The sequence below is a fragment of the Clinocottus analis genome, unplaced genomic scaffold (assembly GCF_023055335.1).
Source record: "Clinocottus analis isolate CAN_PGR_092001 unplaced genomic scaffold, fCliAna1.0.p SCAF_4, whole genome shotgun sequence".
Taxonomy (NCBI): Eukaryota; Metazoa; Chordata; class Actinopteri; order Perciformes; family Cottidae; genus Clinocottus; species Clinocottus analis.
This window is the reverse complement of record NW_027176153.1, coordinates 9,281,723-9,308,728: the sequence shown is the minus strand read 5'-3', so window position 1 is coordinate 9,308,728 and position 27,006 is coordinate 9,281,723. Positions and strand designations below refer to the sequence as shown.

The 27,006-nt window shown below is 45.5% G+C and overlaps 1 protein-coding gene across 3 annotated transcripts in view; it reads right to left on the bottom strand.

Moving 5' to 3' along the window:
* The window catches only part of LOC137799940 (plexin-A1-like), a 231,357-nt gene that overhangs the window by 178,468 nt on the left and 25,883 nt on the right, over nt 1-27,006 (bottom strand). For all 3 annotated transcript variants that reach the window (XM_068596847.1, XM_068596848.1, XM_068596850.1), the window contains exon 2: nt 21,005-22,397. In XM_068596847.1, the coding sequence (XP_068452948.1) occupies nt 21,005-22,177 (1,173 nt within the window). In that variant the 5' untranslated portion in view covers nt 22,178-22,397. The remainder of the gene's footprint in view (nt 1-21,004; nt 22,398-27,006) is intronic.

Genomic DNA, 27,006 nt, shown 5'->3' with positions numbered 1-27,006 from the left:
CTTTCCTTTTTTTCTCTCTTTTTTAAATCCCTTTTCTCGTTAAACTGACATTAATTCTTAAAGGAGGAGGAGGCTTTTCGATCTCCCCGGCACTCGATGGACCTTTTATGGTGCCGGAGCGAAGCCAAGCCGCTGCAGATTTACTGACAAGTGGAGCGAAATTAATGGACGTCGATGGAAAAATGAACTTCAGTTTCCTCCCCTTTGAAACAAAAAAACCCCAAAACTTTTCATTGAAAAGAAAACTGAAAAAGGGGGAGACAGTGATGTTTGTCTTTCATTAAGGTCAAAAAGCACAAGCCATCCGGTGTGCACAGCTTCAGCTCCTGTGATTAATGCCTCCCCCTCCATTTCGGCCTTTGATTATTTCATCGTACATGATGTCAAACAAAGCAATTAAGCATCTCAGCATGGTTCGAATGGATGGACGGTTGCTCGCTAATGTTGTAAAATATTGATTCCCTTTGTATACGGCTTTGGCAATGTAGTTTCTAATAAGAGACAAGCCAATACAGCGAGTAAATCAAACGGAGCGGGAGTAAATACACGGAGGAGAGGGGGTGGGGTGAGCAGGACACTGGAGGAGATGACAGAGACATGACAGGAAGTAAATTATAGGTCAGATTAGCATATCATAATCAAAGTGACTGGTACAGGCACATCACCACGCTGATATGTTAATGTGTCACGCTTGATTTGTGAATGTGTGTGTGTGTGGGCGGTATTAGGCATGTCATTAAAAAGCATGCAATAGCTGTGTTCGCATCAGGTGTGCCGCGTTGTGGCGCAGATAATCGACTGCATCTAAATCACCGTGGCGGCGTCACGTGTGCGCATACACACCCACACACACACACACACACACACACACACACTGAAGAACATGTAGAGCATACATCTTTATAAGCCAATTTCCATCAACGCACAAGTGTAACTTTAAACAGAATTTTTCAGGAAGACGGCGAAGGGAGTTTTACGTTCGCTGGTGTTTATTTAAATTTCCGGCAGTGGGAGAAACAGTTGCTGATGCTGATTCTCCAGTGCAGTGACCTCAAAAGCCTCATCCCACTGCCAGGCTGTGTCCAAGCATCGCAATAGTGGGAAAACGTGGGTTTGAGACAAAGGATCAATCCATTCTGGTTCTGTCGGGGTGCTGCAATATAGAATTGCTTGGTTTCTCCCAATAAACCATGATATATTGCTCTTTGTTTGGTACAAATGTCAGCCTATTGATAATAAAACCGTGTGGCCTAAGTTGTGTGAGACCATCGGAGCAACATCTTGGCTGATAGAGCTGCACAAGGCTACGGTTTTAAAAATCGAAAGAATGTGTTTATTCATCAGAGCACTCGTATACGAGTGGAGCACTATCAGAGCGCCAGATATTTTTGGCAATTAGAAACAGATGTTTATGGCTCGCATCTCTCTCTTTCTCTCTCTCTCTATGTCTCTCTCCCTCTCTCTCTCTCTCTCGCTCGATGACTTTTCCTTCACTTCACTCTTGTTTCTCTCCTGTCTGTCGATTGAAACAAAGAAGAAGAGGCCGAGGGGGGAGTTAGGACCAGAAGTTCTATCAACAACCACGAAAAGTAATCAGGCTAAGAAACCGCATCTGTCGCTCTGTTTCAGTACTATGGACAGCGACGCATCTATACACATATCAACACACACACACACACACACACACACACACACACAAACACTTGGCTGACCTTTCAACCGGCTGTTGTGACGTCGAGGGGAACGTGTGGCTCTTTAATGTATTCATTTGAAGAAGGGTTACAGTTTTGGTCGCATGCCTCGTGTGTACGGCATTAATTAACCAACGAGTTTTTACACTTTCCTTTGTCGTTACAGCCCGTTTCCACCTTGGCCGGTCAGAAAAAATTAGCGACATTCACTTGATGATCAAATTGAAAAGGTGGATGGAAATAGCCTTGTTGGGATTATCTCACATGCAGCCCACGAACAGAAAATAAAAAATATATGAACGTTCACTGAAACAAATGTACTGCGTGTGCACACCCACACACACACACACACACACACACACACACACACACACACACAGGCGAGCACGACCCATCCGTTCCACGAGACACAAATTAGCATGCCAGCTTTCCCTTTGGTTCATTAGAAAACGCATCGTCTCCATTGAGACTAATCAATCACTCCCATCCCACCCAAACAGCAAAGCTGTCAGGGGAGCGAGTGTGTTCGCACACATAACTGTGTGTGTGTGTGTGTGTGTGTGTGTGTGTGTGTGTGTGTGTGTGTGTGTGTTTGCGTTGCAGGTCTTAAAAACGAATATTGTGTCCCATCTACCAGATGTTCAAAAGGCAGCAAGACAACACAGCAAAGTTGAACTTCTATGGACAAAGACACGTACACTTGTGTCTCATTTGCATAGACGTGTTTTCAATGGAACAGTTTTGCAGTAATTTGAAGACAAAATGTAGAGATGTACACGGATATGAAGAGGAGCGAATCAAAAGTAGAAAAAGCAAGAGAGGGAACGAAGGAAGAAGGACGAGCTCGGTGAGAGTATGAACCCTGGCCTTGGTCCATACAGCTTCCCCCGTTTCCTCTGATAAAGGCCGAGCAGAGCCAGACCCCCTATTCATTTCTTTCCCTCGTTTCCTGTCTGTGTCTCTATCTTCTTTTCCTTCCAGCCTCCTGCCGCTGCCACTAATCCCGTTCTTCTTTCTCTTCTCTGTCGCTGCATAGTTCTCGTCTTCTCCCTTTTGCGTCTTGTTTTTCTTTCAAGGTTCACTGGGACCGGCCAGAGGGAAATCATGTCCGTCTCAAAGGGGTTTATCTTATTTTTTTTTCATTTTTTTTTCTTTCTTTTCTTCTGCTTTCACATGCCTCGGCTCTCTGAGACCATCTTTCCTTTCTTTTTTTCTTTTTTTTACAGCATTAGCAGGATGATGATCCCGGGCTTCAAGCATTTCGAGGTCACGTGATTGTTGAGATAAATAACTAATTGGAGTTGCAGATGTCTTTCCATCGAGGCGTGGATAAACAACAGGGTGAAGAAAAGAAGACATGGTGGTCAAACGCGTGGCCACTGAATACACATCTGTATAAAAACTAAATATCAGAAGTTTAAAGGAACCTGTTTTTTACAGCGGCTCATAATTCCATCATTAAGCCGGATTCATGCCGGCGCCTCGAACTCGGCAACTGATCTGCATTCCCAGTGTCTGTCGAGCTCTCTCATACGCCACAGAAAGTGAGATTCTGTCGGCACAATGAGTATGCTAATGGTTTGTTATGTTTAGCCTGACTTGCATCATTACCAAAGAGTCAACAGCTCAGATTGAGGCACAGTAGAGCGTTCAGCCAACGCGTTTTTTTTTTTTTTTCTTCTTCCCCCCCACTGCAGACGAATGTGGCCTCACACAGACGGGACATCTGCTAGCTGTTGTGGGCCTTGCAGACATGTAATTCCTGCAGTCTGCCCACTCCGTCATTCCTCCATCAAGGGCATGCTGAAGCTCTGACAGCCGCTGACACGGAAGTGACTGGAGAGCCGACTTTAAAAGAGAAAATAGACGGGGAAAAACAGCATTTCCTCTTTGATTATCCTAGTGTTCAGACTACAAACTGGTGTAATCTAATTCGGGGGCTGGTCGATGGAGATGCGTGCACGTGGCTGAGTGTGACTAAAAGGCCTGATACAAGACACTTGAAATGATACGCCTAAGTGGAGAGGATGTCCAATTCACGACTGCGGCCACAGCGGAAGGTCAGCTCGTTTTTAATGGCGAGCTCGTTACTGGACGACATTCAAAATACGTTCCCGCCCTTGCCTTTAAGGGGAAACGAACACCAAGAAAACACTCCGCTGAACAAAGCAGAATCGTTAATATGCTACTATATGTGGTAAACATGGCTTTTTGCAATCCCAAAAATACATTGACACCTTAATTTAAGCAATTATTTGATGAAACAAAACTTTACATTGCAAATGTTAATAAATGCCACATATCCCGTCGTTAAAACCATAAATGTCACATCATCAGGGGCCTGATTTGAGCGGGTAAATCAGGCTTCAATCAGACGGTGCGTGGAAATTAAACCGCCACTTACCGCCTCTACTTTCTGCCGCTGAGGCTTCAGTTCAAAAGGTGCACTTGAAGGGCCGTAGTGTCTTCCATATTTGTGTTGGGTTTCTCATTTGTGTTTTAAAAAGCCCATGGGGCTGAACGGCCAGGTGAACGGTGGCACTGCACTTGGTGTGAGTCACTGCAACAATCCTGAACTGTGTGTCCAACATGAGAGGAGCTGCAGTCGCCTTTTATTGGTGCTTTTATACGCTCTGCGTAGCTTGTCCCTGTTGGCCCTATAGTGGACCTCTGACCGCGCTATTATTATTACAAGCTATTGCTCATACTCAGGACACTGTACATAGCATTACACACACACACACACACACACACACGCACACACACACACACACACACACACACACACACACAAACGCACACCTTTGTGCTATTTTCAGGGGGTTAGACAAGGACAGAGTCCCCTGTGTTGTCCTTGCCGAAGACCTCTGCTGTACACAGGCGCAGGCTGGCCCCTGGCGACACACACACACACACACACACACACACACACACGTAGACCCCTGCCAAACTCTTGCTGGGTGAATGATGATAGGGCGATGAGGGAGAGAGTGAGGCAAGTGAGATGAAGAGAAAGGAGAGGAGATGGGGAGAAAATAGTGGGGAGATGGAGAGGAGAGACAAAAGGGGGAAGGCTAAGGGGTCAACAGCGCTGTTGTCGCCACTAATGAGCCCCGATCCAGGAAGAGAGCGAGTAAGAGACAGAGACAGAGAGGGTTAGGGTTGGGCATGAGAGCTCCTGTGACCGTACTGTGGCTTCACAAGATGTGGCACCGGGATGGACACGTTACCAAATGTGCTTTGGGAGCGTTCTTTGTGTCACGAGCGTGAAGTCAAAAGAAAACTTCAGTGGTTTCTATACATTATTTAAGCAAGGGGTGGCCAAACTCTTTGGCTTGTGAGCCGACACGGTAGCAAACAATAAGTTCAACTGCAAGAACGTCTGTGTTTCTCGACCACAAAACCTCATGTGACACAGAAAGTTAATTTCCTCCACTCTCTACTCCTAATCAATCGGTGTCTGCATGAATCAAAAACAATATTTCTGTATCTGCCTCTCCTAAATGCATAATGTAATACACTACAACCACTGCATGGATTTTTGTGCCCACTTAAAATATCACGATGTTATGTGTAAATATGTAATTAAGTTGAAACAGGGAGAAATAGCTAAATATTTGGTTTCTGTGCGTGGCCCCAGGGCCTACTTAAAAGGTTACGATGCAAATGTGAACATGAGATGTAAATCTGTGAGACTAATATGAAATGTAACAAACGGAACGGCAGAAATGGTAAAATATGGTTCCACATCTCGTTTAAATTAGGGAGTGCAAACAGAGCAATGTGAGGGGCTGATGCTCGAGCCTTTTTCAATGACTTACTTATTTATTTTTATTTACGTGGGCCATTTATAGTTGCTCAGCCTGCCTTAGGTTTAAGTCATTTATCAACCGCATTTACGTTTTATGCAAATCTGGACCGCGTAATATTTCCATCAAACTGGATGGGTGAAGACTTTCACTCTCAAATGTAAAAGCCATCCTGAGCCAGCGTATTTTAGTGTGTGTATTTGCAACTCTTCCCCTGTTCGGTACTCTGCAACAGTGTAGTTTATTACGAATAAAAGCGTCCACGTCCAGGGGGGAAGGGTGGGGAGCTGGAGACCGCGATCGAGGTAAACAGAGAGGAAGAACGAGAGGGATGTTGTCAACATGTTCTCCAGAGAGCCAAATGTCTCAAGAATCTCCTCATCCGATACCGGCATAAACACACTGCTACAATCCCACAGAGAGTGTGTGTTATTGTGTGTTTCGGTGTGTGTTAAACATAGCTCATGCCCCGTTCCCACGTGAGAAAGATAATGTTGAAGCGTGTGAGAGTTGTACTACTGAGACTCGCCGGCTGATGCAACAAACAACAAGACTTGCAGGGTGTAAAACTGCATTTCATTATTTGAGTGCGTGCTTTTTTAAATTCTTTTTTATAAAGAACGAAGATGAGATTGGACTGCCAAACTTGGGAAGAAGTCAACAACACACATCTAAACACCCTCGCATCTGCATGCACACACACACCTACACACACACACACACACACACACACACACACACACACACACACACACTCCTGGCCTGCATCCAGCTATTTGTTGTGACTTGGCGTTGGAAGCAGAGAACAGTGCTGGTTGGCCTTTAGTTTCCTCCAGTGAGCCAATATCTGCTCTCTAATTGGTTGTTAATGAGTGGGTGTCTGTGTGTGCATGTTTGTTTGTCAGTGGATATGAAAGACGGTAGGTGTCTGTGTGTGTGCGCGTGTCTGCGTGTGTGCGAGCGTGTGTGTGTGTGTGTGTGTGTGTGTGACAGAGGAGGGCTGCAACAGGGATCTTAAACATCTGTCTAACAGACTGGGACACTTGAAGATTTGACCTGCTTAACTAAAAACACACATGCATTGCATACCCTCACACACAGACACACACACACTCACTCACATACACACACACACACTCGCGGACACATACACACGCTCACACATACACACGCTCACACATTCCATTTTTGTTCAAAGTGCATATGTGCGCCTGTGGGTGAAAGTGTCCAGCCGCTGTAAGATATAGCTACACGCACTCTCTCTCTCTCACACACACACACACACATACACACACACACACACACGCACACTCTCACACACACACACACACTCACACACAGAGTGGACTTTGTGCAGACATCTGGCAGTGCAGTCTGCTCTAATGGCAACAGAACTATGGGCATCTGCATCTTACACCCACACACACACGTGCTGTCACTCGCACACAGACACACACAGTGCCCGCCTTCTATCACTGCAGTTGGTATCGTGCCTGGTCGAACTGGACAATTCGTCACGTCTTGCCTTTGTCACTCATATGATTCAGGAAGCAGCTTGAGTGTTTGATTGGAGCGTAGCGCATGTCCAGGACAAGACATGTAACGCAGCAGCGGGGACAATCATCTGTCCTCGGCGTTTAGAAGTTGATTGACCACGTTGATAGCATCCCATTCTTTTAGCGGCATCCGACTGCAAACGCGTGCAAAATGAGCCTGTTGACGATATATATTTGTACAAAATTCAAACACATTCCACCGGTTTGAAGCTTATCTGCTGGTGGCGGTAAAAAGCCCACAAAGACCAGAGAGATAATTGAGTGCAGGGAGTCTGACTTATGACACATTAAAGCAGCAGTTGGTGACTTTTATAGGGAAGGTAATTCAAAAAAACAAACTAGTTCCTCTGTCTCTTTTAGTGCTCGTTATTGCGTTTGCAACATTCTACCGTGCCCGACGGAAAGCAACCAATCAGAGGCGAGGAGTCTCTAACGCAGCTGTCAATCACTGCTCGTAAAATCCAATCAAATTGTCAAACTGAGCAGAGGAACCGGATTTATTTTTTTTAAATGGTGGGAGCAAATATATACGACAAGAATGTGTATTGTATCAAAGTCACATAGTGCAGCACACTCCAGATTTTTTTTGGAAAGTATAGTTTCTTTTTTTACAGTCCACAAAAAATAGGCTTTGCAAATGTTTGAATTGTGTTCAACGATCGCTCGAGGAAACATTGACTGGAACGCTGTTTCCGTTGACAGGAGAACTCATGTATGTGTAACAGGACGTAATATTACCATGGCAAAAAGAAGGGAAAGTTACAATATCTGGCAGATTATCTCCAGAAAACATCCAAATCCCATTCAGATCAATCTTCCTGCAAAACAGCTGAACATTTGGCATCCCCACTTTTCCTAAGACCACTGGGCACCGCTTGGTTTCTCGCTGACATGAGAAGGAACTGCCTGGTCAAATTCCTGCAAACACAACAATCCGTCATTGGCCGGATGCTTTTCATCTTTTTGGTGAAGGTTTTTTCTTCTTTTTTTCCATTTTACTTTTCTGTAAGTTCATAAGTGAAGGGAAGGCCCTTTGACATTTTAGCATCTGTTGTTTTGGCTCGGGTGAAATGAGGAGCATTAAATCGGAGATGGAAGGAGAGCCTGGCAGCAAGGAGATGTGCTCTGGTGGAACGAAAAGCTGCAGGCGAGAGGAAGAGAGAGAGAGGGAGAGAGAGAGAGAGAGAGAGAGAGAGAGAGAGAGAGAGAGAGAGAGAGAGAGAGAGAGAGAGAGAGAGAGAGAGAGAGAGAGACTTTAGCGCCATAGGTCAGAAACCAAGGAATAGCTGGGATGCCGGGAGATCAACGTTTTTTATTTTTGCAGCTCGATTCATTCCACACGGTCTCCTTGCTCTGTCGGTTTCATCGTTCTGCACCTCGATCTGTCATTCTTGGATTCCTTTGTTCTTTTCGCTCATTCCTTTTCTTTATATCTTCCTTTTTCAACACTTCCTTAACCTCCCAGACCCCCTCAAACCTCAACCCTCCCTCCCCTCTCCTTGATTGAAAACAGGTGTGCCAATGCGAGGAGCTGAGACATTTTAAATTAAAAACATACAAAACTTGACTGTGTATTTAGCGATCGCAAAACGGTGTAAAGACACAGAACATCAGGTGTTTCAGTCCCACTGTTCTCACACAGTTTCAAGATGTCTGTTCTTCACCCACCTGTCTCTCCGCATCTGAACAACACGTGCGAGTCAAAATAAATGAACGCAACATGAAATGATCTGCCGGGGCCTGGCAACGATCACGCCATTTCTCAGTTGTCTTACTTCCTGTCTGAAGGCCTCTTTCCCCGTTATTCAACACAGGGCTCTGTGCCTGCGGTAGACCTCATCAGCTCCAATATTGGTCACACTCAATATACTTTAAAAACACCTTGAACCACTCTTTTGGGATAATTGGTTTAATTACAGAGTTTAAACGAGGAGGCTGGATGGTGAACGCGAGCCGAACGCTTTAATTGGCACACTGGTGAATAAAAAAAAAAAAAGGAAGCAAAAAACGGAAGAAAAAAAAAAAAAAAGGCGGAGCGGATTGTAAACCTCTGCCCGTCCGTGCGTTTGTGATGGCTGAATCCCGGCGGGAAAGCTTTCTGGGTCACAGTTTTAACGGAGGTGTGCAGAAAAACAAATAAGGTACATAGAGGAATCCACGAGGGATGGAGCTCTGTGGGAAGAGAGGGCTCGGCTCCAACAGGCAACGTCGGTTGGCCATATAGGTTAATGTGCCACAGTGGGACCGCGGCTCGCTTTACCCCAGATACCCCCTGCCTCGCCGGTCTAATTCCACATGGAAGGCTCCGGCCTGGCACAGCACACGCTTGTTGACAGCTGTGATGCTCTGACTCCATTTGCCTGCTGTACTTTGTGTATTTTTGTTAATTTTCATGTACGTAGCTTTCATAGAGGCGGAAAGACTCTTATCTTAACCGGAATTTAGGATTCCAGGAGCCCGTCAGTGTAAGGTATGTTTTTTTTTTAAGATAAAATGACCAAAAATAGAACACTCATATTGGCCTGGAAAAAAAAATCTGAATTCATTGTTCAATTTTCAAATTTACATCGATCCATGAAAATCATGTGTGACGAACAAAGTGTAAGCTTCACATACTCATAAGTCATCACTGTCACTATAGCATACATGTCTCATTTGAAATGTTGTCCAAAATAAAATCAGCAAATCTTGAAATCCAGGCTTTGTACACGGAGCGGAGAGGACCGGAGCGGCTGTCCTGGAAGTAGAGGTTGTAAAAAGATAAATAGTTTCAGGCTCCAAATCTTGGAGTCAGATACCAATTTGTAATTGGTGCAATCTTCACTTCCAATTTCTTTCCTGATTTTTGCATGTCAACTAATTTAATATCATATAAGGCTCTTTTATTTGTAGCCTTCATCTGGCAGAGAGCATATCATTCACATGCAATTCTACCTTAAAGTAATAGTACAGTCACTAGCAATGATAATATATGTGTAACTCGTCTGGAAATGACCCGAGAGGATTGGATAGGTATGTTATGGACTCGCTGTCGGCCCAAAATCATCCAGATGGGATGCAGATCTTCTCCTCGCTGTGTTGTGTTTTGGCCCGCCGCAACACATCTGCTGCTTTTTTGGCCTCCGTTGACCAAAATGTGGGCAAACGTCTGCAGAGCTGCACGTTCGTCCGAAACGCCCTCTCTCAGCGTAACGCGAGCCAGATGATGCTCTTTAAAGCGTGCCGTCCATCTGAGCACTGCAGACTGTAATCTGTGTAATCTGAACTAAAGCCTTCCCTGGCAGCTTTAATCCAATAACAACAGGACTCACCCCAATATAACTGAGCCTGTGAGTTACTGAACTGCGTGGTGGTCACAGTGAGCAGGATATGCTCGGGAACACAGACATGCGTGCTCCTGAACGCGCACGTACGTATGTGCACGCGGCCGCGCGCACGTCGCGGGAGTGTGACGGCTTATTAAACACAATTTAACGGAATCGTGGAGTGCGAGACCGGCTCTCGTTGTTGGCTGGCTCACAAAACGACGATATCCTTTTCGTGATTAAACATGTCAAGTCTACGCCGCATCAATTAGCTGCGAGGCGGTCTGCTGTGCGTCTGCCTGCCATACTTCACCACGTCAGGGTGTGTGCGTGTGTGTGTGATGTTGAGTATGAAGCTATAGCATCGGTGATTCCTGAGCAGTTGAGAAAGCAGAATACAAGAAGACGAAGGTCAGAGTTTATTTGTCAGGGTATACAACTAAATAAAGTGTATGTATGTGGGGCTTCTCACCGACTGATTAAACTACTCAATTTCTTATCGGCTGGTTCATTATGAACATCCCTGCTGGAGATACATGAAGGAACAACCAAATCACTGCTTGTTATTGTTGTTGTTTTTGAAGATAACTCCTGCTGATGAAACACTGTCAATGACCTTGGATCAGTGTAGTGATTTTCATCTCAGATGTAAACTTTCAACTTCTTTTTTTTTACAATATAAGCTGTTTACTGCCAAGTGTGCTGGTGCGGGCGTTTCCACACCCACACACGCCGATGTGAAGCCAAACCGTGTCTTCGAGCTTCAACTCGCAGCTCCAGCAGAAAAACCCTAACACAGCCAGGGACGGGCTGCTCTAGAGACACTTACAAAACACCCCTGGTGTTCGCACACGCGCGCATTAATAATTCTAACGGACACAAATACAAATACACGCGAATGCGCAAACACACATGCACGTGTGTGTTCATGTCTGTCGTGCACCCACACGAGCGTATCGACAAACACAGCGTAAAACGCCCATCAATAAATGATTACGCACGGGTCGGAAGCTGCAGTTTCAGCAGTTTGTGAGCAAGCTGCAGAGAGGACGACGAGGTTTGCGTAAAGGGAAGCGGTCACTGGTTGGGCAGCTGGAGAAGGAACGCTTTGGACGTTGAGCAACTTCTGCTCCCTCTGAGCAGATTGTTTGGTGGACTCGAAGATAATAGTCGACAGCGACAACAGCGTAGCTTAGGGTTTAGTGAATTATTGCACCACTTAACCACGTCTAAATCCAGCCGTTGTCGACGAATAAGGGGACGTTTGTTTCCCAGATGTGGCACTGTGTGCTACTGAGGGTTTTTTTACCCCAAAAAGCCGCCGGCGGGATGGAAAAGCATGGTTTCTTTAAAGAATCTACAAAACGACGCCGTTCGTCAGAGCCAGAAGCTGTAAAAACTGTCATAATCATCAGGATTTCCTCTTGCCGACCGTCCTTGAACATGTCACGTGACAAACGAAAAAGTCAGAAAGCAACCAAAGTCAAGCCTACAATTGTGACGTTTCATCAAAAAACATTTTAATCCTGTAAAAAACACAACGAGGAAGCCATAATTTTCTCAGCTGAGACCAACATTCACCTGAACTGCAAGTTGCTGAACACAGGAGAGGCCTTAAGTAGAGGTTATACAAATTCCATATACAGATTTTATTGTTTGCTAGTTATTAAAAATACATTATTAAAGTTTTTTTCATGTTTTATGTTTTACGGCATTGTAACTGTGTTATACTGCACAACATACTTTTGTGCAATATGACACAGTTATAGTTTTTGTTCTCTACTTCTTGCCATGGTTGTGCAGGACAAAAAAAAAACCGCCTTAAAACTTCTTGGGGTCATTTCAGAGGGTTAAACTCGCTGCAGTATACCTGCTTCTGAAATCTCTTTCGGACTACTGGTGAGCTTTTTAGGTAAAAAATTTTTTTTAAAAAAGGTCACTATAGGTCAGACTCACATGGCTTTAAGACTAAGCAGCCACAAGCTCTGAAATGCTCCAAATCCATGACAATCTGACACTCTCGTAAGCCTATAGCAGCCATTAATCCATGTTGTGAAGTGCTGGAGTTAACAATGAACACCACTGTGCAGTAGATGTACTTCACAGCCACCATTCATGCTGTCCTGTTGGATCGGAGAAATTCCCCGATTGAGAACCTCCGATAATATAGGGAAGATTTCACAGCACGGTGGACACCGCGTGCCTCAGCCGGAGGCGGAAAATCTCACAAGACTGAAGCATATGGGGAAGTGTGAGAGCTGAAGTCATTAAAATGCCTCAAGGTGTGTCACATTTTGCTGCGTCATCATGCATCAAAATGTCTCAAGGGGTGCGAGTGAAATCTGCATCTCATCAAGAAGTGTTTCCCTCAATGGAGTGTGTTATAGGCAGCGCTTGACAGCAATTCACCCGGCGTGTATCCATCACGGCACTGCCAGCCGGATCCATCTCTAAGTCCTTTAGTCTACCATTGAATCATACAAAATGTTGGTTTCTTGGAAACGCCGGAGAAATGATTCGTGTGGCCTGAGATGTTTAGACTTTCGGGCTCTCTCCCGTACTTTTTAAAGAAACAACGTCAATAAATATCGCGCCCACCGAGATACGTGCCGACTTCTGAGGCGGAAGTTAAAGCGCTTGGTTTTGGCGGTCCCTGTGGACAGAAGCGGTAGCGTTTTCATGCACCAGCGTCGCGCGGTTCCTGGTCTGGATTACTCATGTAGATCAGACAGAGGCGTCGGTGGTAAATTGATAAGCAGTTACACTTCATAAGCAGCCTAAAGTTCCTCACAGTAACGTTGGGAACATTGATTTGTAGGTAAATGACTGTGCAGTGTGAAAGCAGTCACGAGCGGTGACTTACTCGCAGAGAACTGTGCAGTTTGTTTTTTCAGGGATATTGCTTTGGTTGTGCAGGTCAGCTCCAATCAGCACTGTTTTCTAGAAGCGGTCGGCAGCTGTTTTACGCAACAACAACAACAACAACAACAAAAAAGCCCTTCCTGTCCAGCACCAAACAGCAGACAGACAACGATGGCAACTACCTGGTGTGTACTGCGAAAGCATTTAGCAGCTGAAGAGATGGATATTTCCCCCAGGAGTTTTCGGAGGGAAAAAAAAAATAAAAAGGGGCTAAAAGTAGTGAGTGGACTTAACATTCACCGGAGACTCGACTCCAAATGAATGCTAATGCTGCTACCTGTCAACTGGGTGTGATGTAAGCAGGCATCTGTTTGCACGACGTTTCGCCACGACGCCGTTGTGAGGCGATAATATTCCTTGTGTTGCATTTACAGCGTATTCCCGAACAAAATCAATGGATATCTCTTCAACAATACTACAGATTCATGTAACAGATGTCCCTTTCCTCAGTGCAATTGGGACCCAGCTCTGCACCATATTTTGCAAACCTTATCCAAAATGAGCCAAGATTCTGAAAGATGGCCGCCTTAAGCTGCTGAAGGTATCAGGGGTGTTTTTCCACAAAGTGGATTCTTTGGCTTCGGCTCAATGTCAACGGTGCACACAACAGAATTTCAAGCTTGGCGATTGGATCTTATCTCGACGCTGCTCACAATTCTATCTGCACATCCTTGTGCATTTTTTTTTTTTTTTTTTGGAACGACCCAGCCATTTACTGACATAGTAGCTCATCTTTTGCACCGACGATTCAACCGGGACAGATTCAAGCCAGCTGGAAGTGATCCAACTAGTCGCAGACAACAATCGGTGAAATAAATAATGCTTTTGCTTCCAGTATCCTAAATACTTGAAAGAGCTTCCCTGCTCAATATGCTGTTCGCAAATGTATACAAGCTGACATGAGAGGTTGTCGATAGGTCACTGTCACGTTGCCTTTGCTGTGACAAATATTAAGGAAGTATGGGTGTGTTGGGTTGGAAGCAAAGCCTCGAGAGCCTTGATTCCCCACCCGGCAGACGTGATGCAATGTGTGTGGGTGATCCATCCACCAAGGCACAAGCTCACGCTAATGAGACTAAAGATACAATGGAGAGATAGAGAGAGAATGAAGCAGTGAGCAGACACACACACACACACACACACACACACACACACACACACCAGCCACCACAATACAAAATGCCACAGGAATAGACTGCAATCCTGGCCAGCAGTGATCAACACTGATAATTATTAATAAACACTATTATGCTGGGAGAAAAATAGAGACGAGGTGAGCAGGGGAGAGAGGGTCAGAGATAGAGAGAGAGAGAGAGAGAGAGAGAGAGAGAGAGAGAGAGAGAGAGAGAGAGAGAGAGAGAGAGAGAGAGAGAGAGAGAGAGAGAGAACCAAAGAGTTTTCTTGCACTATGTTATTGCAGCCAATTTTCCCACTGACATCCACCTTGTGGTGCTGCAGACAATGCAGAAATAACACACACACACACACACACACACACACACACACACACACACACACACACACACACACACACACACACACACACACACACACACTCTCTCTCTCTTCTTATTATCAGCCCATTTTCCTCTGTTGTTTCCTCCCCCTCCTCTTCTTTGGAGGCCAGGATAAGGTGGACACACACACACACACACACACACACACACACACGCACACACAAATGAGCACTTGGTGAAGTATACAGAGAGACCCAGAAGAGGGAGATAAAGTGAGTCCTAAACACACACACACACACACGCAAACACACACAGAGGATAGTATCTCCTTCTCTCTGTCTGAATCGGTCTCATTAGTCATGCCGAGGCCGTAGCGTTGCCGGGTCGGCCCGCTCACAGAGCTGTGGAGCTGGACGGCAGCCCGCAGCCGGCGAAGGTCACCCACCACTCAGTGTAACTCCCAGGAGGCCGATGGCGGGCCTCATCCTGATAATGAGTGGAACATAAAGACGCACAGCGAGAGAAAGAGCCCGCACCCGTCACGGCGGGAGAAGCGGTTCACCCGCAGCCGAGAGGAGGACTAGGGAGGACGCGTGGACTATGCTGTGGTCAGATTAATCTGAGGGAGCGATCTACTGAGAACATAATGTGCAACGGAAGTGCTGCAAAAAAAAAGGAAGGACAAAATATGACATATTAGACATCTAAGTTCAGCATCGAGGTCTGACATTCAGACTAATAATAATGTTTGCACTGTTTTGTATGTGCAGTCTCTTACTGTAGTGGCTGGACACCTCAGAACAAAACATAATATCTTTGCCAAAATGTTTTTGGGTACTCTGACGAAGAAAAACTCAGAGCGTAGTTCATTCGTCCCTTCCAGTGTCCCCATTGTACAATCTGACATGTCTCGAACAGATATTTTGACATCAATTGACGTTGTGGCTTAGATAACGACCGAGATGTTATTAGGCCGTGCACAATGTGACACGCACTGAACTGTCGTTGAAAGGGTTGTTGCTCAGTGCAATGTTTCGTTTAGCTTTTTCCCCCTGCTACTTTAATAAGTGCGTGTAATATTACACAGATAACCTTATAAGTCAGCTTCAGAGGGGGGCAGAGGTGCATTTGGCCACCTGATGACAAAGAGCATCAACTATTAGCACAGAATCTGTTAACGAGATGCTATTTCCAAACTGACCGACAGCAGGTGGACATCGGTCCAAACAATCGTCAGGATTAGCAAATATACATTCTTGAGTTATGGCCCAAACTTGATTCGCAAGGTCTTGGTGACCACAAAACACAAAACAGTTAATACCTAAGTCTAAGTCTGTGCCAAATTTAAATAAATAAACCACCTTATCGACTTATACATAACCAAATGACGGACGGACGACAAATAATGCCTCTGCGTCCATTGACGGTTGTCAATTTATTTATTTTTTTAAATAGGTGCCGACAGATGTTTTTTCACATTGACGAGGGGAGTCTGATTTTATTTTCCAGTTGTTTATTCATCCAGCTAAACGTACTGAGATGAGCGCCAGGCTGTTGCTGGGTTTTCACTCCACACCCGAGGCCTGAAGCGAGAAGGAGGCGCGCATTCATATCGCTTAAATCACTGGATGAAAGGAAGTCAGGCTGATCCCAACGTATGCATGAGTTCTCCATACAGTATGACTCGGGTTCTTGTGTTTAATGGCCACTACTTAGGCTGGATGCCTTACAGCTCATGAAGGAAGGAAGGCTTTCCTGCTGACAGTGGGGCCATTGTCCACACGTCTGCCCACATCTCTGTCGGTGTCTCTGGCATTATCCCATTGCTCTTCTATATTTCCCCTCAATCACAGCGTTTCGATCCATTTTCCCTTCACACAATGCAAATGCAGGTGAAAATGTCCTCACTTGCTGGCCATGGAGGTATCATGTGAGTTCCAGTCTGTGGGTCCAAAATATACTTAAACAGCAGGGCTAAATCTCAAATTAAATCACAGGTGACATCGTAGAGACTCTTAAGGACTGAACAAATGACTTTCCCTCCAATATGAGAATTATACTACCTCAGCTCTCGGAGAGAGATTGCTATTAGACTTGGACAGATCTCAAGTCAATTTGAGATGGGGTTTAGAGCTTTGACCATAAAGCCCCTCCTTTTAGTAGCTATAAACCTGATGCAAGTAGTCGATGATAACCCGCAGCCTGAGGGAAGTGAGAGTCCTATAATCATTTGAAAGAAAGGTAAAAACTTTGACATACTTTGACAATACTAAAAAACGTATACTGATCTTCAAAGAGCACATTTTTTACGAGGGTTTTTCTCAAGTGAAGCGAAGATGACTTGAGTGTTGACTGACTCGACCCGACCTCGTCTCTCGCAGCGGGCCCAGCGTGAAAGTTTCCACGTGACACTAGCCGGAGGCAGAGGGCCCTGTCACCGCTCTCGTGAGGAAAAAGAAAACGCTGAACACGCCTGTGTGCGACGAGATGATAAATCCATCACGGCAGCGTCCAGGAGCGAGCTTGGCTGACACGACCTTGATCGATCGGCAGGCGGAACGACAGATGGCCATAAAGGACGATCATGTAACTGTACGGCCATTAGCATAATTGCATGCAGATACAGTACACTTTCTACTACAAGGCCACATGGCACTCATACTGCACCGGTGGGCCTGTGACAGAGGTGTAATTGTCTTGTAAACGGGGGCACTTGTAAAAAGAAAATGTAATTAGAAGATACAGCAGACAAAGAAGTTCCTGGATGTTATTCTGTTATTTCAAAAATAAATACATGTCACCGCTAGCTGAAGGCAGAGAGTGACTTTCTTTCTTCATTCAACAAGAAAACATGGCTGACTTTCCCATAAACATATTTCTAAAACTGTTGAGGAGATTCTTCATAGAATACACCGTTTACACGCGCCAGAAAACTGTGCAAAGAAATAACACAACACAAGTTGGATAATTAAATTTCCGATGGCTCATGAACATATCTTGCGTGACAAACACTTCTCTCAAGAAACGTGACCAAGTCCGAGATTTAAAATAATAATGTTCACTCAAAATCACTTTTATCAACCTGTTGTATTTCACAAGTCTTTGCACGAACCAGATCCTGTAAAAAAACAAAACATGAAATGCTGCGCTCCCCTGTGGGACGCTGGATGAAGGAACGACTCGGCTGAGAGCAGCAGTCGACTGACAAGAAGAAGTCAGTGAATCTCCAACTGAACTGCAGGCCATTTACACGGAGGAGCAGAAAAAAGAGGACCAGAGAATTTGTAAAATGTAATTTCTTTTCAAATATTGGTAACCCCAGTGGGCCCTTGGAACAATGTTGCACACATTTCAATTTGTTTCCAATTTTTATAAAATAAAATACTAATGAAATTCAACTTTTATTTCAATCTTTTCATTATTTTTAGCTATCACTGTGTTGCACTGCACAAAAGACGTGATTGCTGTTTCCGTCGAGGTGCAGGACTTATATTTAGAGGAGCAAAACCCCTGCTTGGGGTTCACAGGGTTAATGGAATAGCCACAGGTTTGATCCCTACAGCTGCCGTGTGAGCAGTCGAAGCACAAAAAATGAACCTGCCGGCTTGTTCAAACTCCCACAAGGCCTTGCCATAATTGGACGTTGGCAGTGGCGGCGGACACATTGTGTTGTACTGACAAAACGGATAAAAGGACAGAAAAAGTAGTGAAACTAGCTGAGAAGAAAGAAAGAAGACTGGTTCAAACTTAGGCTCATAGAGGCACAAAATAAACTGCCTGTAATCCTGCCTGTCTGTGTTGTTCTTAATACTACCTTAAGTCCATCAACACCTATCAACTAGCTATCAACCGAGAGTCAGCGGCCTCTGCGAGGCTGCACTGAGGCACAGCGGTGCTTTGTTTTGTTCCTCTCTGCTCTCAACCCAGTGATCCGTCTGACGTCGCACCCTTCCTCACATCGCACACTTCTTTCCCTTTCTTCTTCGGCGCTGCTCTCTCTTGCGCATCCCTCCCCCCCGTGACGTCCCCTCCCCTCTCCGACTAGCATCGTCTGTTCCCCACCACATTGTATTTTCAGATCACATCCCGGCACTGGCTTTACACACTAAGTCACTCTGCACCTCATCACTCAGTGGAAAGTCAAGGAGAGGGCAGAGAGAGATGGTGCAACAGCAAAGGTTTGAGAAAGAGAGAGAGATGGAAGAAGCCGAAGAGGGGCAAAAAGAGCAAGAATGTAAAAACGAGGGGGGGTTAAAGGTTAAAAATTAAAAGGCAAAGAGAAGAGGTCAGGGAAAGAAGTTGAAGAGAGAGACACAGAGAGAAGCAAAGCAAGTGAAAGGCAGATAAAAGAGGGAGCGGAGGGAGAATGGGGTTAGCAAAATGAAAGAAATCTTTATGCAAAGGATGGGGCTCGAGTGAAAGAGAAAGAGAAGGAAGCACAGCAGAGAGAGAGAGGGAGACAGAGAGAGAGAGAGAGAGAGAGAGAGAGAGAGAGAGAGAGAGAGAGAGAGAGAGAGAGAGAGAGAAGAGAGAGAGAGAGAAGTCCAGAGATTTATGGCAGGTTGTTATGGAGCACCGACTGAATAACAGAAGGTGAGACCAGGTGAATTATTCATGAGGATACAGGGCCGTGTGTGTGACATGTGGATAACGCACACACACACACACGCACACACACACGCATGCACACACAATGTCTCTCAAGCACCCTTAGGCCAGCTCATCTATGAAAGAATGGAAAGACAAGCCACCCACAACCTGTGGACAGTTTGAATTATTCCTGGGAGACAGCCGCCCTCGCCCTCAGGCTGAGTAGTCTCACTTAGCTGTAGATACATTTTGACCAAATTATATTCAATCATAATGGAATAAATTCATGTTCATTCCCTCTTGTTTTCACATCAGCCAGTGGTAAGAGATTTCCACTTTGACGATCGACGTGTTTAGCTCTGTTAGTTCTCTGTCAGGTGAGGTCACATGAACTCACACCTTCAGACATTGTGCAGGAGAGTTGAAGGGATGAAGGTTTTCTAAGCCCAGAGAAAATGTAGGCTACGTTTATGGCAGGTAGACCCTATGATCTTCACAAATTAACCAACCCTTTTTAAGTTTTCGTGGCGTAAATGCAATCCCGTAAAAAGCTTGACATACGGCTATAAATGGTAAATGGACCAGTACTTGTTTAGAGCTTTTCTCGTCTTCCAATCGCTTGAAGCACTTCCACACTGCTTGTCATCATTCACCCGTTCACACCCATTCATACACTGCTAAGGTGCCACCGACCCATCAGGACTAACTCACATTCATGCAGCGTAGGCACAACTATAGGAGCAATTTGGGGTTAAGTGTCTTGCCCAAGGACACACCGACATGGACTAGTGGAGCCGGAGAGCGAACCGCCGATCCCATGATTGAAGGAAGACGCTGCTGTACCACTGAGCCGCAGTCTGGTGTGCTGGTGATGTCACTTCATGTCACCAGCACTAAGCTAAAGGTGGAGTAGTACTTGTCGGGATGAGGTTTTGCAACCTCACCCTGCCAATGGGATGTGACTCTGGATTAGGCTCAAATGACTAAATGTGCCTATATTGCACCAATATTTTGATAGTTTTGGCCGCACCAGAATAGAAAATATTACTTAGTTGCATTTTGTAATTTCTTAATATTCATACTTTCCACTTACAGGTTAACCAGATAAACTTAATACATGCAGAAGCAGCTTGAAGTTCTGGTGACCTGCCATCCAGCCAGGGTGGAGCGTTGGACTTTGGCAATGAATGTATGGAGTCAAAGTGTGTTCAATATCCAGATCTTTCATTTAGTTAAATATTAGGCTAATATTGATGTTCACCCCGAAAATTGCCTTGTTGTGTTTTTCCCGTATAGTTCAGCTTCACTTTCAGGCTGCACTGTGCAAATATTTGATGCCAACCTACAGCATATTTTTTTAGACAGACAAATGAGTAAATGCTCCAGAGCTGGACAGTAACTCTCCAAACCTGCTTAATATAAAAACAACTACTAAAATGCTTTTGGCAACGACAAGACAATCCATCTAATTCAACCTCCGACTAGAAACTGTACTTGAAGTAAAGGGATGTGAACTAGCTCATTCTTTTTTTGGTTTTCAATTAGAAACTAACACATGCACACACACACACACACACACACAACGACAAGCCAAAACAAGCAGGAACAACATAATTTTCATGACTGACGATGATCACAAACACACTTCTGGGAGCGACTGCCTCAAACACTCACCGAGTTGATGCAGGCCAGCTCCTTGTTGAGCAGCCAGGGCAGGGAGAGTTTCCCCTCTCCTCTGTAGCACGACTGAATCCTCTCTTTAATCTTCTCCTTTATCCGTCTCATTGTGAACAGACACAAAGCCGACTCCTTGGGCGGCTTGGCTCTGTTCTTCTGACCCTGGGCGAACACAGTAAACAGAACCTCCTCATGCTCTTGAATACCGAGCGAACGTGCCAAACGGGCCCCTGGCCTCGCCAAATAGGCATCCTGAACCAAGCGGTACTCCACTCCGTCCTTGGTGCAGCCGATGGGGAACTCGACATAGGAGTAGAACTTTGGATCGTCGACACACAGGCGCACGATTTTAGACGTGAAGAACTGTTCGCTGCTTGCATCCGGCGAGGTCAGCTGGGTGTCGAGCTGCAGGGTGAGATAATACACAAACTGCTCGCTGTTGAAGCCGTAGATGTAGTAGATGTCGAACGCCGGGAACTTTGAGAGCGTGTCGGAGGGAATCTTCAGCTGCGAGGAGACAAACTCATCCTGGTAGACGAAGCTGAACATGTCAGCGTTCTCCTCGTTGGACATCAACTTGCGACTGGACAGCGTTGGGAAATACTCCGATTTACCGTCGATCGGGGTTCCGACAAAAAGCTTCCCGCCGCCGCCAAAAAGATCCGGGGAGATCACGACACCCGACATGGTGCCTGCCTCCGCAACGCTGGATAGATAATGCTCTTTACGGTGGTGGGGCTCGCCCAGCTTGAACAAATCTTCCAGACGCAGGAACTGGCAAATTCCCTGGGAAGTACTCCCACAGGCAATCAAGCGGTTGTGGGCAGCATCGAGTAGCAGGAGCTTATTGACGTTAGAGGTCTGCACCAGCTCGTGGGGGCAGGACTGGACACCGGGCGGAGGGTAACAGCGAGGGTTGTCTGTGACCGGGCCAGTGACGTGGCTCCGCAGCTTGGTCAGGTTGTTCGACAGCTTGTAGATCCAGTTGACAGCACCCAGGTAGACCTCGCCCGTTTTGTTGTGAACCACCAAATGTGTGAGGCCCCCTTCTGGTGGGAGGAAGGAGAGGAGGGAAGAGGGAGGAGAAGAGGTGGAGGGCATAGACAGGAGGAGGAGGAGGAGGCAGAGGATGGGGGGGATGAGAAGAGGTGGGTTGAGGTGGGAGGACATGGCAGTGAGGGGAGGCGGGAGCGAGTGGGTGTCGGTGGGTATTTCTGAGCCCGTAATCCTCTGCAGGGTCAGTCAGTGCCTTTTAGGACTGCAGGGTATATGATCAGACGAAAGAAGAGTTACCAAGCAGATCAGCTTCTTCTGTCTGTGTTTTCCTCCTTGCTCCGCTGTTGTTTTTATAACCTCAACCCCTGATCCTCAGCCTCGTCCGCCACCAGCCCTGAGAAAGAGAAAAAAAGGCGAGATCTTAGCAAACAACGACGTCAATACATTCACAGGCTTTTGTTTTGCACATCCAGAGGTCTGACAAAAAGGATTAATTTGTTTGCATCGAAATGACAAGACACTAAATATTTGCCCACAGACTCGGACTTCGAGGCCTCGTTGCCAAAGTCCCCCCCAAAAAAACAAATGAAAGCACTATCGGCTTTGTTTTATTGACTTCTCGACTCTTGGCTCACACCACTCGGTGGAGTGCATCTTTTAAAAGAAGACAGGGCCGAACATCGCTCCTCTACGTATTGATTGTCTGGAGGTATTAAAGGATCCAGCAAAGTGTGCATGTGCACACAATAATACATTTAATACACTTCAAATACACACACAAAACAACACAACCTATGACATGGGGTGTATGCCTTTAAGAAAACATCCAAAATATTCTTTTAGAGGGCATTTGCATCCAACACACATAGAAAAGACCTACACACAGAAAAAAAAATCACTCGGGGGGATGAGCCACTGATGTGCAGCATCGTGATAGCAAGTAAACATCCATAAATTATTACAGGGGCTGCAGGAAGAATCAGTATATTTGGAAAAGAGCAGATAAAAACAAGCACACGGCTTCTAAAACAGAGGAGCGAGAGAGAGAGAGAGAGTACTGGTCCAACACGATAAAGAGAAGAGGGAAAAAGAAACAATTTGGCTTCATACCAGTTCAATATAAAGGCAGGGGAGATGGTGGCAGAGATTGCTCGAAGTGAAAACTACAGGAAGAAAAAGTAAGGAAAAAAGGAAGGGAGATGGACCTTCCATCCATCCAATCCCAATATCCACTCTCCCAGGTTCAGAGTCGCTAGAGAAGCCTATCTCTGAATACAGTGGGGGAAAGGTAAAGCCTTCGGCGTTGTAGGGAAAAAGCAACATGGCCGGCTCCACGTGCCCAATCATCGGCACCATTGTTGCCATTATTACCATCACAGTGTGATGGGGCGCGATCGCTGTTGTTTAAAGTTTGAACTTGGTTAAGAGAAGGACATCCTGGCTGAAAAGCACTGGAATTCTTCGAGTAGCATTTTGGACAAAAGCAAATGGTCTCAAACAATTCCCGTGCTCAACAGCTAAAGGTAGAGTTGGATTCCTTCTCACAGCTAACCCCCACTGAAGACGTTTCTTGACGTCCATCACTCAGACAGCACACAAATATCACCAATATCCTACTGCATATGTGTTTTTGACTAATTTACCGTGTCTGTGAGCCCGCCTGTGACACTACGGGCAGATTCCCCTCAATCGCAACGGGGTGGGAAAATAAAATCAATGAATCAACGCCGACCAACATTGTTGATTTCTACCCATAGAAGCCGATGTCAAAACTACTTCGCTTAAGTCATTGTCTGCTCTCGGTCAGCCTGGTAAACACAGGCAAGCAACCGTCCACTCAGCTCCCCAGGAGCTGCCGCTGACAGACGGGCAGAGACGCTTACTGAAGACAAAGCCAGCGTGGATCGGATGACAGAGCGCTTGCATCTCGCTCCCAGTGGGGGGGGACTTGCCGTCCCTGACACCCCTGGAAACTCTTGACATGTCTTCTGACCAGCATGTACTGATCACTCTGTAAGATTCTCGGCGTGTGCACCTGGTAAGTAATCTTCGTTGGAAAGAACAGGCACCATCTTGAGACAAGGGTATCCAGTTCTCGCAATGCATCCCTGGAGTTGACCATGAGAGTAGGCTTCCAGGATGTTACCGGTAATAGTAAATGATGAATGGACTTTTAACTGTAAAGCACTTTTTTAGACCTACGACCACTCAAAGCACTTTCACGCTAGCTCTCGTTCACCTATTTGCACCCAAATACACTTACTGCGGGGGCTACCGTACAGCCCACCTGCCCATCACAACTGTTTCACCATTCATACCCATTGAAACAACGCAGGCACAGCCTACGGGAGCAATTTTAGTGTCTTTCCAATCAACATGGACTAGCAAAGCCGGGGATTGAACCGCCGACACTCTGATTGAATCAACAAACTATTAAAGAGGCTTCCATCATTGACATTTGCTTTGAACCAACTACGATGCCCCCACACACTGCCCAACTTTCTTTTCATTAGCTTATTGGCTTATGCTCGGCTAAATAAAGAGCACAAAGCAAAGGCTTGTTTCATAATGGAGTTTGGTCAGCAAGCTATTCTTGTCTCGGCTGTTTCTCATTGCTCCCTTTCATTACATTCCTCTCTCTCACTCTCTCTTTCTCTCTCTCTCTCCCTCTCAGACACTTCACTTCTTGTCAATAGTGTCTTTCATCTTTAGTCCAGCCATGATTACAGTGGCCCAGATGACGACGCTGTTGTCTGTCCCATCAGGACAATACAGCTACTGTTGGCATCTTTGACACACAGACACACAAAATGTGAACACACAACGCACGCATACAGTACATTGACATTAAACAGACCTGCCCACACAACCGTGCGCACTAAACCCATCAACACAAGAATGTGGACATTTGAATAGACAAGGAAATTCAACTCGCTATACTAAATGACATGTTAAGACGGCTATTTCTGCAGCATTTTTTATCTCACCTTGTCTGATGTATTTTACAGATTCTATAAATAAGTCAAAACCACTCGGCACACACAGACTCAGTGGCCATGAAGCGTTGGTAGCCAGTGGAGCTGAGCTGTTTGACTAAACTGGGACAGATAGATGAGAGGAAAAAGAAAGTGAAAAATAAGTTTGTGATTTAAAAGTTTTTGCTTTAATGTCTGAGTTAGATCAAAAGAAAGGGAAAAAAAATATTTTAGTTACTGGATAAAGAAAACTGTTTTCGAAAAATGACTGAGGAAACAAGAACTAAAAAGATGGGACGGATTACTGTTATGGGGTACAAACTTTGGTGCACGCAAATCCTAATCATATAATTGTGGGGTCATCAAGTTGTGTGTCTTTCCCGAGAAAACCTTGAAAAACTGTGTGTGTGTGTGTGTGTGTGTGTGTGAGACGGTCAGGGCCATCCTGAAGCCCACCTGCCACATCAGATGAAGCTGTAGAGGCGTTCAGGTCTGTCCCACGCTGATTTATTGCTGTTGGCACATCGATTGCACACACAGCCGCAGACCTTGGCCAAACACTTAGGCAAATTTATACACACCGCTTCTTTAGCATGGAGCTCACATCCGTGCCCGAGTCTGTGCCTGTGTGTGAATGTGTGCGTGCAGCCTGCATCTATTCGATCTTATTTACTACCACCAGACGCATAGACACACGTCCAAATGCAACGGGCCCGTCCATAAACTGTGTGTACACAAAGCATATATCCCCACAGGGAAAGTATAAATGTTTACATTCATAGGCTTTTCCATTTTTAAGCACATTTTTTTTCACGATAAACAGCAGCGGAGAGAGCAAATACTGGGGACATGAGCTGGAAATGAGCCACTTGGTACCTTCGCCTGCCTTTAGGACCTTGTTGATGTAAGCGAGTGAACCCAGACGTTTGGTTTCCTACAAATAATCAGCAGTTACGTTGGGAACCACAGATGACTCTGAACCTTGGGCTTTGCAACATTATACTGTGTTTAAGAAGTGGACATAGTTGCTGTGACGTCGCCCATTGGTAAGTGGACTGCAACTTTAAAGCCTCAAGAACAGGATTTTGACCGTTGCCATCTTGTTTTTTAGCGGCCAGAAGTGACACAAGAGGGTGAAGCTAAGTACAACCAAATGCTGAATCGATGATTCTTAATTAGACCAAAAACCTTACAATGAGTTTTCATGAACTGAAAACTGTGAACTCCCAGACTCAACAACACTGTGTTAGGGACCTATCAATCACATGGTTACCACGCTCTAAACATTTCTGTATTATCTATTTCTGCTCTAAATGGACCTATATTTAACTCGAGATTGAGACCATAAACTCATGTTATGACTTCGATACAATTGGACTTCTTTCTGTAACCGGAGAGTGACACCCCTGCTGGCCATGAGAAAGAATGAAGGCTAAAGGCACTTGCACTGTCAGTTAACAACCACATGCAAGTGGAAAAATCATCGGATTTAAAAATGATTGTGTACTGGCTCTTCTTCCGCCTTAAGCTGGGTTCCCAGGACTAAGTCTGCATCCAAACCAACAGTGAGGGCCTCTCACACTGCTGATCATGTGAGCCCGTATAAGCTCAACACATGATAGGCGGTATGTGCTGTGTTGACTTGGAAGTTGGGGGGCTTCAAGCAAAGCGGCAGAAGAAAAGCACAAGTTTTTGATCTCTATTGGCGCCGTGCTGCTACTGTTCTACGAGTGGGTCCCTGAGGTGTATCACATTGTTCTAGTGATCTACAGATTTGCTGCAATGGACCAACAAAGGCCGAGCAGAGGAAAACTGCCGGCAAGTAAACGCAAACAACACAAACAAAACTGGATTTTAATTCTTTTTATTAGATGCCTTGACGCAGCAAAAAAACTGACTTCCGAAGAGGTGCATGCAGAAATTTATGCGATCAATTCACATTTTCAGTCCAGGCGTCTTGCACCAGATGGTGGCAAAGTTAAAGTCACGGAGCGGGTCGGATGAGGACAGTGGAGGAGGAGGATATGA